The following is a 12244-nucleotide window of genomic DNA, read 5'->3' as shown; positions in this document are numbered from 1 at the left end:
CCTATGTGAAGATGAGGCGTGAAGTTTCAGTTGGGGCGCTTGATAGTTACAAGGAAGCGAGGAAGGATCTAAAGAGAGAGCTGAGACGAGCAAGGAGGGGACATGAGAAGTCTTTGGCAGGTAGGATCAAGGAAAACCCAAAAGCTTTCTATAGGTATGTCAGGAATAAAAGAATGACTAGGGTAAGAGTAGGGCCAGTCAAGGACAGTGGTGGGAAGTTGTGTGTGGAGGCTGAGGAGATAAGCGAGATACTAAATGAATACTTTTCGTCAGTATTCACTCAAGAAAAAGATAATATTGAGGAGGAGAATGCTGAGACCCAGGCTATTAGAATAGATGGCATTGAGGTGTGTAGGGAAGAAGTGTTGGCAATTCTGGACAAGGTGAAAATAGATAAGTCCCCGGGGCCGGATGGGATTTATCCTAGGATTCTCTGGGAAGCCAGGGAAGAGATTGCTGAGCCTTTGGCTTTGATTTTTAGGTCATCATTGGCTACAGGAATAGTGCCAGAGGACTGGAGGATAGCAAATGTGGTCCCTTTGTTCAAGAAGGGGAGTAGAGATAACCCCGGTAACTATAGGCCGGTGAGCCTAACGTCTGTGGTGGGTAAAGTCTTGGAGAGGATTATAAAAGATACGATTTATAATCATCTAGATAGGAATAATATGATTAGGGATAGTCAGCATGGTTTTGTGAAGGGTAGGTCATGCCTCACAAACCTTATCGAGTTCTTTGAGAAGGTGACTGAACAGGTAGACGAGGGTAGAGCAGTTGATGTGGTGTATATGGATTTCAGTAAAGCGTTTGATAAGGTTCCCCACGGTCGGCTATTGCAGAAAATACGGAGGCTGGGGATTGAGGGTGATTTAGAGATGTGGATCAGAAATTGGCTAGTTGAAAGAAGACAGAGAGTGGTAGTTGATGGGAAATGTTCAGAATGGAGTTCAGTTACGAGTGGCGTACCACAAGGATCTGTTCTGGGGCCGTTGCTGTTTGTCATTTTTATAAATGACCTAGAGGAGGGCGCAGAAGGATGGGTGAGTAAATTTGCAGACGACACTAAAGTCGGTGGAGTTGTAGACAGTGCGGAAGGATGTTGCAGGTTACAGAGGGACATAGATAAGCTGCAGAGCTGGGCTGAGAGGTGGCAAATGGAGTTTAATGTGGAGAAGTGTGAGGTGATTCACTTTGGAAAGAATAACAGGAATGCGGAATATTTGGCTAATGGTAAAATTCTTGGTAGTGTGGATGAGCAGAGGGATCTCGGTGTCCATGTACATAGATCCCTGAAAGTTGCCACCCAGGGTGATAGGGTTGTGAAGAAGGCCTATGGTGTGTTGGCCTTTATTGGTAGAGGGATTGAGTTCCGGAGCCATGAGGTCATGATGCAGCTGTACCAAACTCTGGTACGGCCGCATTTGGAGTATTGCGTACAGTTCTGGTCGCCTCATTATAGGAAGGACGTGGAAGCTTTGGAACGGGTGCAGAGGAGATTTACCAGGATGTTGCCTGGTATGGAGGGAAAATCTTATGAGGAAAGGCTGATGGACTTGAGGTTGTTTTCGTTAGAGAGAAGAAGGTTAAGAGGTGACTTAATAGAGGCATACAAAATGATCAGAGGGTTAGATAGGGTGGACAGCGAGAGCCTTCTCCCGCGGATGGAGGTGGCTAGCACGAGGGGACATAGCCTTAAATTGAGGGGTAATAGATATAGGACAGAGGTCAGAGGTGGGTTTTTTACGCAAAGAGTGGTGAGGCCGTGGAATGCCCTACCTGCAACAGTAGTGAACTCGCCAACATTGAGGGCATTTAAAAATTTATTGGATAAGCATATGGATGATAAGGGCATAGTGTAGGTTAGATGGCCTTTAGTTTTTTTTTCCATGTCGGTGCAACATCGAGGGCCGAAGGGCCTGTACTGCGCTGTATCGTTCTATGTTCTATGTACCTTGTGGATGTGCAACAGTGACTCTAGCTGTTGCTCAAGTTCCAAAACCCAGAGCTCAAGCTTCTGCACTCGGTGACACTTCCTGCTGATGTGTTCGTTTAGGACACATGGTGCGTCCATGACTCCCACATAGTGAAGGATGCACATTCCACTCGCCTGCCGGGAGCTGCCATATCGTAACTTTAATATCTATTTATTGCTATTAGATAAAGTAGAATAACTTACCAGTTACTCATCAATCAACTTCCTACCCTGTACCAAAGTAAGGGCCAAGTACTGGATGCTGAAAAAGGTAGAAAAAGAAAGGGGCATCTCCTTCACTGAACTCCCTCTCTCACCAAACTCCCATTTTACACTCTGTACACCCAAAGCAAAACTCTCAGTGCAGACCACTTTTTAAAAATACCACCGGCGACTTAAACAACAACTGATAGTACGTGAGGGCTCGTCTGCCATTCGAACCTAGGACTTCTTGCATAATAATTCAATGAAAACCCTGAAGCAAAAGTCATACCCCGAGACCAATGAGCTGGCAATGGGTTTCACAGCTGAATATCAAACAGCTGAAGCAGGGGCAGCACGGTGGCCTAGTGGTTAGCACAGCTGCCTCACGGCGCTGATGTCCCAGGTTCGATCCCGGCTCTGGGTCACTGTCCGTGTGGAGTTTGCACATTCTCCCCGTGTTTGCGTGGGTTTCGCCCCCACAACCCAAAAATGTGCAGAGTAGGTGGATTGGCCACGCTAAATTGCCCCTTAATTGGAAAAAATAATTGGGTAACCTAAATTTATTTTAAAAAAACAGCTGAAGCAGCATGCGATAGAGGTGGCACAAGCAACAAATCATATTGAAGTACAGCAGTCTTGTCACTTCCGGTTGTGAATATTGGTGGAAAATTAAACAATAGGAGGAAGAGATTTCACAAATATCCTCACCCCCAATGATGGGGAAGCCCAGCACACAAGTACAAAAGAGAAAGGCTAAAGCCTTTGTAACTATTTTGAGCCAGAAGTGCCAAGTGCATGATCCATCTCAACCTCCTCCTGAAATCCACCGCATAACAGATGCCAATCTTTAGTCAGTTCAGTAACATTGAGAAATGACTGAAAGCACTGGATACTGCAAAGGTTACGGATCTTGACAATATTAAAGACTTGTGCTCCAGAATTTGCAACACCCATTGGCAAGCTATTTCAGTATTACAACACTGGCATCTTAAGTGGGTGGAAGACCAATGAAATGCTTGCACAAATGGTGCAAATTACTCATATTAACCATTTATGCAATTTCTCCAGGGGTTCAAATATTCTTCCAATGAAGTTAGAGTGAGAGTTATAGCTTTTTACGGCACAGAAAGAGGCACTTCAGCCTATCATGCTGGCAATTAAGTATCTATCTTTTCTAAACCCATTTTCCAGCACGATAGCACAGTGGTTAGCACAGCTGCTTCATAGCTCCAGGGACCCAGGTTCGCTTCCCAGGTTGGGTCACTGTCTGTGCGGAGTCTGCACATTTTCCTTGTGTCTGCGTAGGTTTTCTTTGGGTGCTCTGGTTTCCTCACACAGTCCAAAGATGTGCAGGTAAGGTGGATTGGCCATACTAAATTGCCCTTAGTGTCCAAAAAGATTAGATGAGGTTACGGGGAAAGTTACGGGGAGAGGATGGCAGTGTGAGCTTAAGTAGGGTGCTTTTCCCAAGGGTCGTTGCATGAATGGCCTCCTTCTGTAAATTCGATGATTATATGAACCCCTACCTAAACAGCCTCGCTTTAAACTGAAACGCTCCAGCCTAGGCAACATCCTGGTGAATTGTCTCCGCACAGCTTCTAATGCAATCACATCCTTTCTTTAGAGTGGTGACCAGGAATGCACACAGTACTCTCATTGTGGCCTAACTGCTCCATCATAGCATCCCTGCTCTTATATTCTATGCCTCGGTTAATAAAGACAAGTATCCTGTATGCCTTCTTAACCACCTTGTCTACCTGTCCTGCTGCCTTCAGGGATCTTTGGACATGCACCTTGTTATAATCCCCACGAGACCCATGGGTACGCCCCAATTAATCTCCCCATGGGCCACATGGAAGTACAAGTTCCCCCCGCTGAGGGGCGGAGGCCCTTCAGCGGGCTTATTAAGCCTTAAAAGCTGGCCCAGGTAGGAGCCAGGCAGCAGAGTAGTCCCAATTGGGACTGGGACTGTTACTTTGTAAATACTCCTCCTTTTCGGAATAAACCATTGTTTGACTCTCCTTTCCAGATTCCTCCATGACTACTAAACACCCCAAATTTCCTCTGGTTTTTCAGGCAGGGTGGTAGCACAATGGTTTGCACTGCTGTCTCATAATGCACCAATTCCACTCTTGAGTATCTGTCTGTGTGGAGTCTGCACAGTCTCCCCTGTCTGTATGAGTTTCCTTTAGGTGCTCAGGTTTCCTCCCACATCCCCAAAATATGCAGGTTGGGTGGGGTTGCGTGGATAGGGTAGGGATGTGTGGCGAGGTCAGGTTCTTTTTTAGAGGGTCGGTGCAGACTCTATGGGCTGAATGGCCTCCTTCTACATTATAGTGATTCTATGATTCAGAACGTCTGAGCATCCAACGTTCATTGTGTATTCCCTGGCCTCGTTAGTCCTCCCAAAATGTTTCATGTCACACTTTTCAATGTTAAATTCCATTTGCCAGTGTTCTGCACATCTGACCAGCCTGTCGAAATTGTCCTTTAATCTAAGGTTTTCCTCCTCGCTATTTATCACACCAACAATTTTTGTGTCATCGCATTACAGCAACCTCATCACTCAGAAGAACAAAGGCATAGATGCATGTGAACAACATACCTGCAATTTTCCCTCCAAGTCACAGAACACCCTGACTTGGAAATATATCACTGCTCCTTCACATTCACTGGATCAGAATCCTGGAACTCTTTCCTTAACAACACTCTAGGTTTACCAACACAATATGACTGCAGCAGTTCAAGAAGACGCTTCATGACCAACTTCCCATGGACAATTAGGGCAAGACAGTAAATGCTGGCCAAGTCGCAACCTCCACATCCCATGAACAAATAAAAAAGATGATTGGAAAATGCTGTGCAACTTCTTTTCCATTGTGTTTTCCAGATGCAACTAGACTATATGCATTTTGCAGTTTCTTACCATACATTTTGCCATTAATTGTGCATTTGTTGAATATCATAATGTTCTGCGTCAGAGTTCCTGTTTTATCAGAGAAAATGTACTGGATTTGTCCAAGCTCCTCAGTTAATGTTGTTGTACGTGCTAATGCAGGAGTGTTCTTCTTTGGGTAATACATTTTGGTATCCCAATCAATATAGAAGCTACTGCCCAAGCGTATTACTTCAATACTGGAGAAAAAGAGGGAAAAATCAGTCAATTACTTTCTTTAAAGCAATATACCTGCAAAATAAAACAATAGTTCATTCGGAATAAGATTAAAACATTTTCTTAAATTTATTTCTCTTTTTTATGATATATAATAAGCCATATTCTGAACATATACTTGAAATGCTCATGTTTTCGTTAGTCATGAGTCATTCACCTAATTACTCACCTTCTCCCTCTAAACCTCTACAGAACCTGCCTCTGCCACACTTTCAGGCACTGCATTGGTGGAAAATTTGACTAAATGGTAGTGGAAGGCAGCATTCCTGATATCTTCCCGCAGCCATGCCACTTTGCCAGTGGTGGGAAAAATGGCAGAGAAGCCATCCAATTGAGCCACCCGAGTGGCCAATTAAGAACGGGAAAATGTAAGGGCATAAGAAACAGGTGCAGGAGTAGGCCATTCGGCCCCTCCAGCCTCCATTCAATTAGACTAGGTTTGATCTGTTTGTGGCCTCAACCCCATTTTCCTGCCTATCATAATCCTGACTCACTTGCAGATCACAATCTCAGCCTTGAATATACTTATTGACCTAGCCCCCATTGCCCTCTCGGGTAGTAAATTCCAAAGATGAACAACCATTTGAGAGGAGAAATTTCTTCTTATCTCCATTGGAAGTGGTGATTCCTTATCTCAAAACTGTGCCCCTGTGTTCTAGATCCCCAAAAGGAAAACCATTGTTGGGGGAGGTGGTTTATGGAGCCCATAAGAGCAGGAAATATGGCATAATGACCTAATTAGGCTGGATGCAAAATTTTGATTTTCCGAGAACAGGTTGAGATGAAAGATATTGTCAGTGGAGTGTTTGCAGTGTCTCAACCATTATGCTGGCCTGTGGTGGCATCGTACTTGTTATGCCATGAATACTCATCAGTGAACAACTTTTAAATTATATCTGATCTTTAAGATTGAGTCAGAGGTGCACAAGAATTGTACCGCATGCGATTTATGGCTGTTTAAGGGTGATATTCACCAGTCAGCTTTGTAAAGTTGTAATCTAAAGTCAGCTGCTTCCATTGTTTAATAGTACAGGAAAAGGGAAGATAGCAAGAGAATGGCAGCTTGCATGGAGATTTGGAACTAGCAAGGATTGGTCAATGGTGATGTGGGGTACTGAAGTGGTTTCAGAGGCACGGAGGAATGGAGGAGGGATCCAGGAGAGTATAGAGAGTGGGTTTGGGGACATGGAGGAGTGAAATGGAAAAGGCCTGGCATTCTGGGAATGGTGAGATAGTGTGGTGGGAACAGTCACAGAATCCCTACAATGCAGAAGGAGGCTATTTGTCCATCGAATCTGCACAGCCCTTCGAATGAGCACTCTACCCACAAGGAAACCACAACACCCAGAGGAAACCCACGCAGATACGGGGAGAATGTACGAACTCCACACAGACAGTGACCCAAGGGAGGAATTGAACCTGGGTTTCTGACGCTGTGAGGCAGCAGTGCTAACATTGTGCCATCAGTCAAGGTAAGATATGAGAGGCCTAAAGACTGGCATCAGTACTGTACAGAAATGTGTCTATCTCAGGTTGTTGGTTGACAGAGTTATTACAGGGCTCTGAGTTCATCTACAGCATTCTATTCATCCCAGCTGTGAGGAAAGCATACCGCGCTCCAGGATTGATTTCACGCAAAATAGGGATATGCTATATTAAAACAAACTTTATTACCAGCATAGTATTAAAATATCTTTAACATTACACAAGGAAGTAGCTTACAATTACCCCTTAAACAATGCTAATCAATACAGTTATACTATAACTCTTAACTGCAATCTTTTTTGCCACTCAAACTACAAAACCATCTCAGATCTCAACCCACTTTTCAATACAGTTAGCACTCAGGAATACTTGCAGTACAGAGATAGCTTCTGAGGCTAATTGAAAAGATAGACCCGAGCTCTGTGAGAACAATGCAGAATCTCTGTCTATATTGCGACAGAAACTTCTCAGCTTGCCTTCCAGCCACAAACTAAAAATGAACTTCAACAACTGACTGCTTCAACCCGTGGCTCCTCCCATTAACTACATTGTCTTATTAAACTGAACACAGGGGGTGAAATTTAATTGCCGTGTTGCGCATAAGCACGGCGAGGCCGCTAAATCGTTTGAAGACCATTAACGAGAACGGCGTCGGGCGTCAAACTGTTTGCCCGCCTGCCCCCGCTGGCAAAAATCAGGATCACGCCGAAGCTTGGCAAGAAAGCAATAATCACCACTTAAATCGAATGTCCATACAATTAATGGGAGTGATCCCCTATCTAACAGCATCTCATGATGTAATGGCTTCCCCAGAAAGTGGTCATGTGGATGCGATTAGTACTCCTTTTAAAACATGAAGTGGGGGGGGGGGGGAAGAGAGTTTGCGGGGACCCGAGGACATGAGTAGCCATCTTTGTTCACAGGCAAAGAGCCTGGAGGAACTGGAGTTGCTGCCCCGGTGCTTGCTCAAAGGGGAGTGGAGGAGCCACCGGGGTTGCTGCCCCAGTGCTCAGAGTGGGGTTGTGGGGCACAGGGGTGGCTGCCTGCGGCCTGTGCTAGGCTGGGGGGCGGGGGGGGGAGTGAAGATGGCTGTCTCAGCGCATGCAGGTCGACCATGCCGAGCCCTGGACCATGGCGTCCCATTCCAGGGGCAACCCCAACCCCTGCCCGTCCGACCTTCCATAACTCCCACAAACCGCAGGGGCCTCTGGCCATGCGGCTGAAGGCTATAGCTAATTGGGAATTTGTTATAACTTGCCCGGATCCTATTGGCAGGGACAATTGGTTATCCCATTTTCCGTGGGGTATATGAGCTCCGCCAATGAGGTGGGAATGGGGCAATCATCAGCAGTGTGGCTGTATAAATAGAACTAGCCAGTGTGGTACCAGCCAGAGAAGGAACCAGTAGTGAACTGCCGTCTCTGTACATACTGTTGCAAATAAAGTTACTTTCTGTTTGATTCTACAAACATGTGCAATGGGGGGAATGGAGGATTCCAGGGTGGAATACACCACTGGTGGTCAGCCTCATACCCTCACCAATTCCTTACAAATAGTGCATGGGATGGACGATACCTTGGACCCCACAGAACGTGCCCTACTGGTGCTGCTGGCAGGCCAGGCACCAAAGGCAAAGGCAGCAGGTTCGACAGAGGCTCCAGGCTGCAACCCATGTGCAGGGCCCCGCCCCATACTCTGAGGACCAGGCCACCCATCAGGCCTGGGAGGGACCCAGAGGAGGAGGCCTTGACGGCCCAAGGTGTACAGGCATTGCTGGTCTTTCGAACAGATGAAGGACATTGTGTGCCGCAGGAGGCTCCGCCTCAAAAAGAGAATAGTGTTGCACCTGTGCCATGTCCGCACAGACTTGGCACCAAGGGTGCAGGAGGATATCTGCTCCTGGTGGCTGTCAAGGTCATCACAGGGTAATAGATGGCACGCGTGTCACTTTGTGCGCTGGCTGTCTGGAAGTGCCCTACATCAGCAGGAAGGGGTTCCACTCCCTGAACATCCAGCTCATGTGTGACCAGCAGACGAAGATCATACATGTGTGTGCACGCTTCCCAGGGAGTATGCATGACAGCTAAATCCTGGAGCAATCTGACATCCCCGACTTCTTTGCTGGCCATCCCAGGATGGCCAATTGGCTCTTGGTGGATAAGGGGTATTTGCTGTGGACCTGGGTAATTATGCCAGTACAGAGGTCGGTGACTGATGCAGAGACCTGATACAATGCCGCTCATGCAGCCATCCGGTCTGTCATTAAGTGGTGCAATGCACTCCTCAAAATGCAGTTCCGTGCCTCCACCGCTCTGATGGTGCGATGCAGTACGCCTGCTTTGTGTTGGTCTGCTGTGTCCTCCACAACCTGGCACAGCAGCGGGGCGACATGCTGGAGGTGGAGGGGGAAGAATATATAGCCACCTCCAAGGAGGTGCCCGACCAGGAAGGGCTGGAGGACAAACCTGGGGAGGATCTGCAAGACCAGTGGGTGAATGGAGGGCAGGCTGCTGCAGTGAGCGCCTGGCAAGCCCGAAGGGCCAGGGAGGCCCTCATGCTCGCCCGCTTCACATAGGTCATGATTTTGCCCTCTCCCCAGCCCCCTTCCTGCCTCCCTCTCCCCATCCCTTTGCCTTCCCCCTCCCCTCCTTCACCATGCTCCCCCCCCCCCCCCCTCCCCCGCCCAGGGTCTGTGTAACATCACTTCAGGGTAATGGGACTGTGTCGGCACTGTCAGCGGGTCATGGTCGAGAGTAGGGGGGGTGATGATGACCCACAGAGCTGAGCACTGGAGCTCTTCATTCAATGCCATTGTCTGACCCCTGCCTGTTCTGAGTGATCGTTCACACATGTCACCTGCACGTAGTGTACCGGGGTGGGGAGCCTGGCGTGGGGAGCCCTGGACCTCCATGACTGAGGAGATGGGGCATGGGATGCCAGAAGGGTTATATTGGTTGAGGTCAACAGATTTTAAGAATTTACATAAGTATCCCCAACTGCCCCACGTTCCCGATGCTGCCGCCCCACTCACCCACCCCTCCCAGACCACTCTCACCGTTTCCCCTGCACTGCCCCACCCCTTATTGCGCTCTCAGTGATCCTCGACATGCTTAGCCGTCCATGCTCTACTGCTGCGTCTAGGTCTGTCCCTAGTATGCACATCAGAGGTGGAGGCAGCCTGCTGCTACCGCATCCCATGGTCTTCGATGCTCCATGGTGGCCGTCCTCTGGGGGCTATGGGGCCAGAGGGCCTCGCCGTTCTGCACTGTACTGGGTACTGTTTTGCAAGATGTGCCGTTGTCAGGGTGGGTAGAACTCGGGGGAGCTGATACTTGCCGGGTAATCGAGCAGGGACAGAGGTCGCCCCGGAATGGTGTTGGGATCCAGAGGTTGGCATAGTGGTGCCGCGAGCAACTGCCCTCCCAGTTGTCCCCCCACCTCCCACCTACCCTCCCTGCGGAGGGTCCCCCAACCCCCGCCGAGCACTGGAGTGGCAAGCCCAGCATCCTGATCTCTTTTCCTGTGAACAAAGATTACTACTCCATTCCTCAGCTCCCCACGGAAGCCCTTCTGTCAGGTTCACGTTTGTCAAAAGGAGTACTAATCGGCGCCAGCGTGAGCACTTGCAAGGGAGGCCGGTGAAAAACAGAAGGGCATTGGATGGCATGGCTCTTGTTAATTGGATGGAAATGGGGATTACGTGGTGACAACTGGTTTCTCGCCATGCTACGGGAGTAGGCCAGCTGCATCTTAAACTGTTTGGTGCCCGGCACGGCTCCCGTGTTTGGCCTCTCCCACTATTACAGGCCTCATTACACTTGAGAACGAGTGTAATGAGGCCAGAAGATTGTGTCCATTGGCTCATGCTCTCCTCACTGGACAGCCTATGCAGCACAAGATTCGACTGTACAAGTATAACGTGTCTTCCTTGCTCTTACCCTCCAGCCCCCTTGCAATAAAGGTTAACATATCATGCAACTTCCTAATTATCAGCTTACCTAAAAGTTAACTTGCTCGGACTCATTTGCAAGAACCTCAAAATCTTCAGCACAAAAATCAAGCTGACACTCCATTGCTGTGCTGAGGGAGCATTGCATTGTCGGAGCTGCCTGTTGTATTACTACTCCTGGTAGTAATGTTATATTACTTTGTGCAATATATGTTACTCATTTGCTTTTTGCCAGGATGATCCTTAACTCGATGTTGATTATCACACATAGTCTTCCAATTGGAGCAAATACTTTATTGAGTAACGTTAACAAATAAACTGTAAGTTTGTTCTCTCTCCAGCACTTGTACTAGATGTTAAATAAACAAGATTGAATAAGAATTAACTATGATTAACTACACCTGCGCTGAGCTGTCTCTCTCGACCTCTGGTCACTGTCCTTACGAAGAGGCGGATCTAGGCTTGAGTCTGTCTTTTTATACCCATCTTTAGTGCTGCCCTCTAGTGATTATTCAGCTGTTATGCCTATACATTAACCCCTTGTGTACATACAGATATGCAGATCACTACAGTGCCATCTTTCAGATGAGACATTAAACGTGGGCCCCCAGTGCCCTGGCTAATATTTATCCCTTGATCAACATCACAAAAATAAATTTTCCAGTCATTATCACATTGTTATTTGTGAGGGTTTGCTGAGCTTAAATTAGTTAACGCATTTCCCACATTTCAACAATGACTACACTTGAAATAGTACTGCATTAGCTGTAAGATGCTTTGAGACATCTGGTGGTCATAAAAACTCCGATATAAATGCAAGTCTCAAACTAATAAATGCAAGCCTTTCTTTACTTAGTTTCTTTCTTTACTTTCTTTACCCCGAACAGGCGCCTGAATGTGGCGACTAGGGGCTTTTCACAGTAACTTCATTTGAAGCCTACTCGTGACAATAAGCGATTTTATTTATTTTTTATTTATTTATTTTATTACTTCTGAAAACCAAAATTTACTGCTGTAGTCTTGGACTTAGAACAGCAGTTTTGCTTTTCTATTCTTTCTAATAATTTCACACTTGCCCAAATTACGCAGCCTCTGCCACCTTCTCACTCAATCACTTAACAGTCGAGATCAATTTGCAGTCTCTTTGTATTCTTCTCACGGCATACTTTCCCACAAAGTATTGTGGCCATCGAAAATGGCCGCCCACAAAGGATAAAGGGAATTGTGGTGAAGTCAGGACACAGACAGTGCACAGCCTCTGTGTACTGAGCAAAGGAAAACCAGACCGATTTGAAACTTGCACCTGTTAAAGGTCAATCACTGATTTCCCCAGGACAATAGACTCAAATTAAGGAATAGCAACAGTAGCAACTCCCCGGCGCCATCTCCCCTTATTTGGAAAGGCCTACGCACTTGGAACAATAACGACTAGGACCCGCCCAGCCATCAAAGTACCCGCTCCTAA

The 12244-nt window shown here is 47.1% G+C and overlaps 1 protein-coding gene across 4 annotated transcripts in view; it reads right to left on the bottom strand.

Annotated features, from left to right (window-relative positions):
* LOC119962771 (phospholipid-transporting ATPase ID-like) overlaps positions 1 to 12244 on the bottom strand; it is a 348272-nt gene that overhangs the window by 128374 nt on the left and 207654 nt on the right. For all 4 annotated transcript variants that reach the window (XM_038790831.1, XM_038790829.1, XM_038790830.1 and 1 more), the window contains one exon: positions 5100 to 5308. In XM_038790831.1, the coding sequence (XP_038646759.1) occupies positions 5100 to 5308 (209 nt within the window). The remainder of the gene's footprint in view (positions 1 to 5099; positions 5309 to 12244) is intronic.

The sequence above is a fragment of the Scyliorhinus canicula genome, chromosome 3 (genome assembly GCF_902713615.1).
Source record: "Scyliorhinus canicula chromosome 3, sScyCan1.1, whole genome shotgun sequence".
NCBI lineage: Eukaryota > Metazoa > Chordata > Chondrichthyes > Carcharhiniformes > Scyliorhinidae > Scyliorhinus > Scyliorhinus canicula.
The sequence above is the reverse complement of the archived record's forward strand: the minus strand, read 5'-3'. Positions and strand labels throughout refer to the sequence as shown.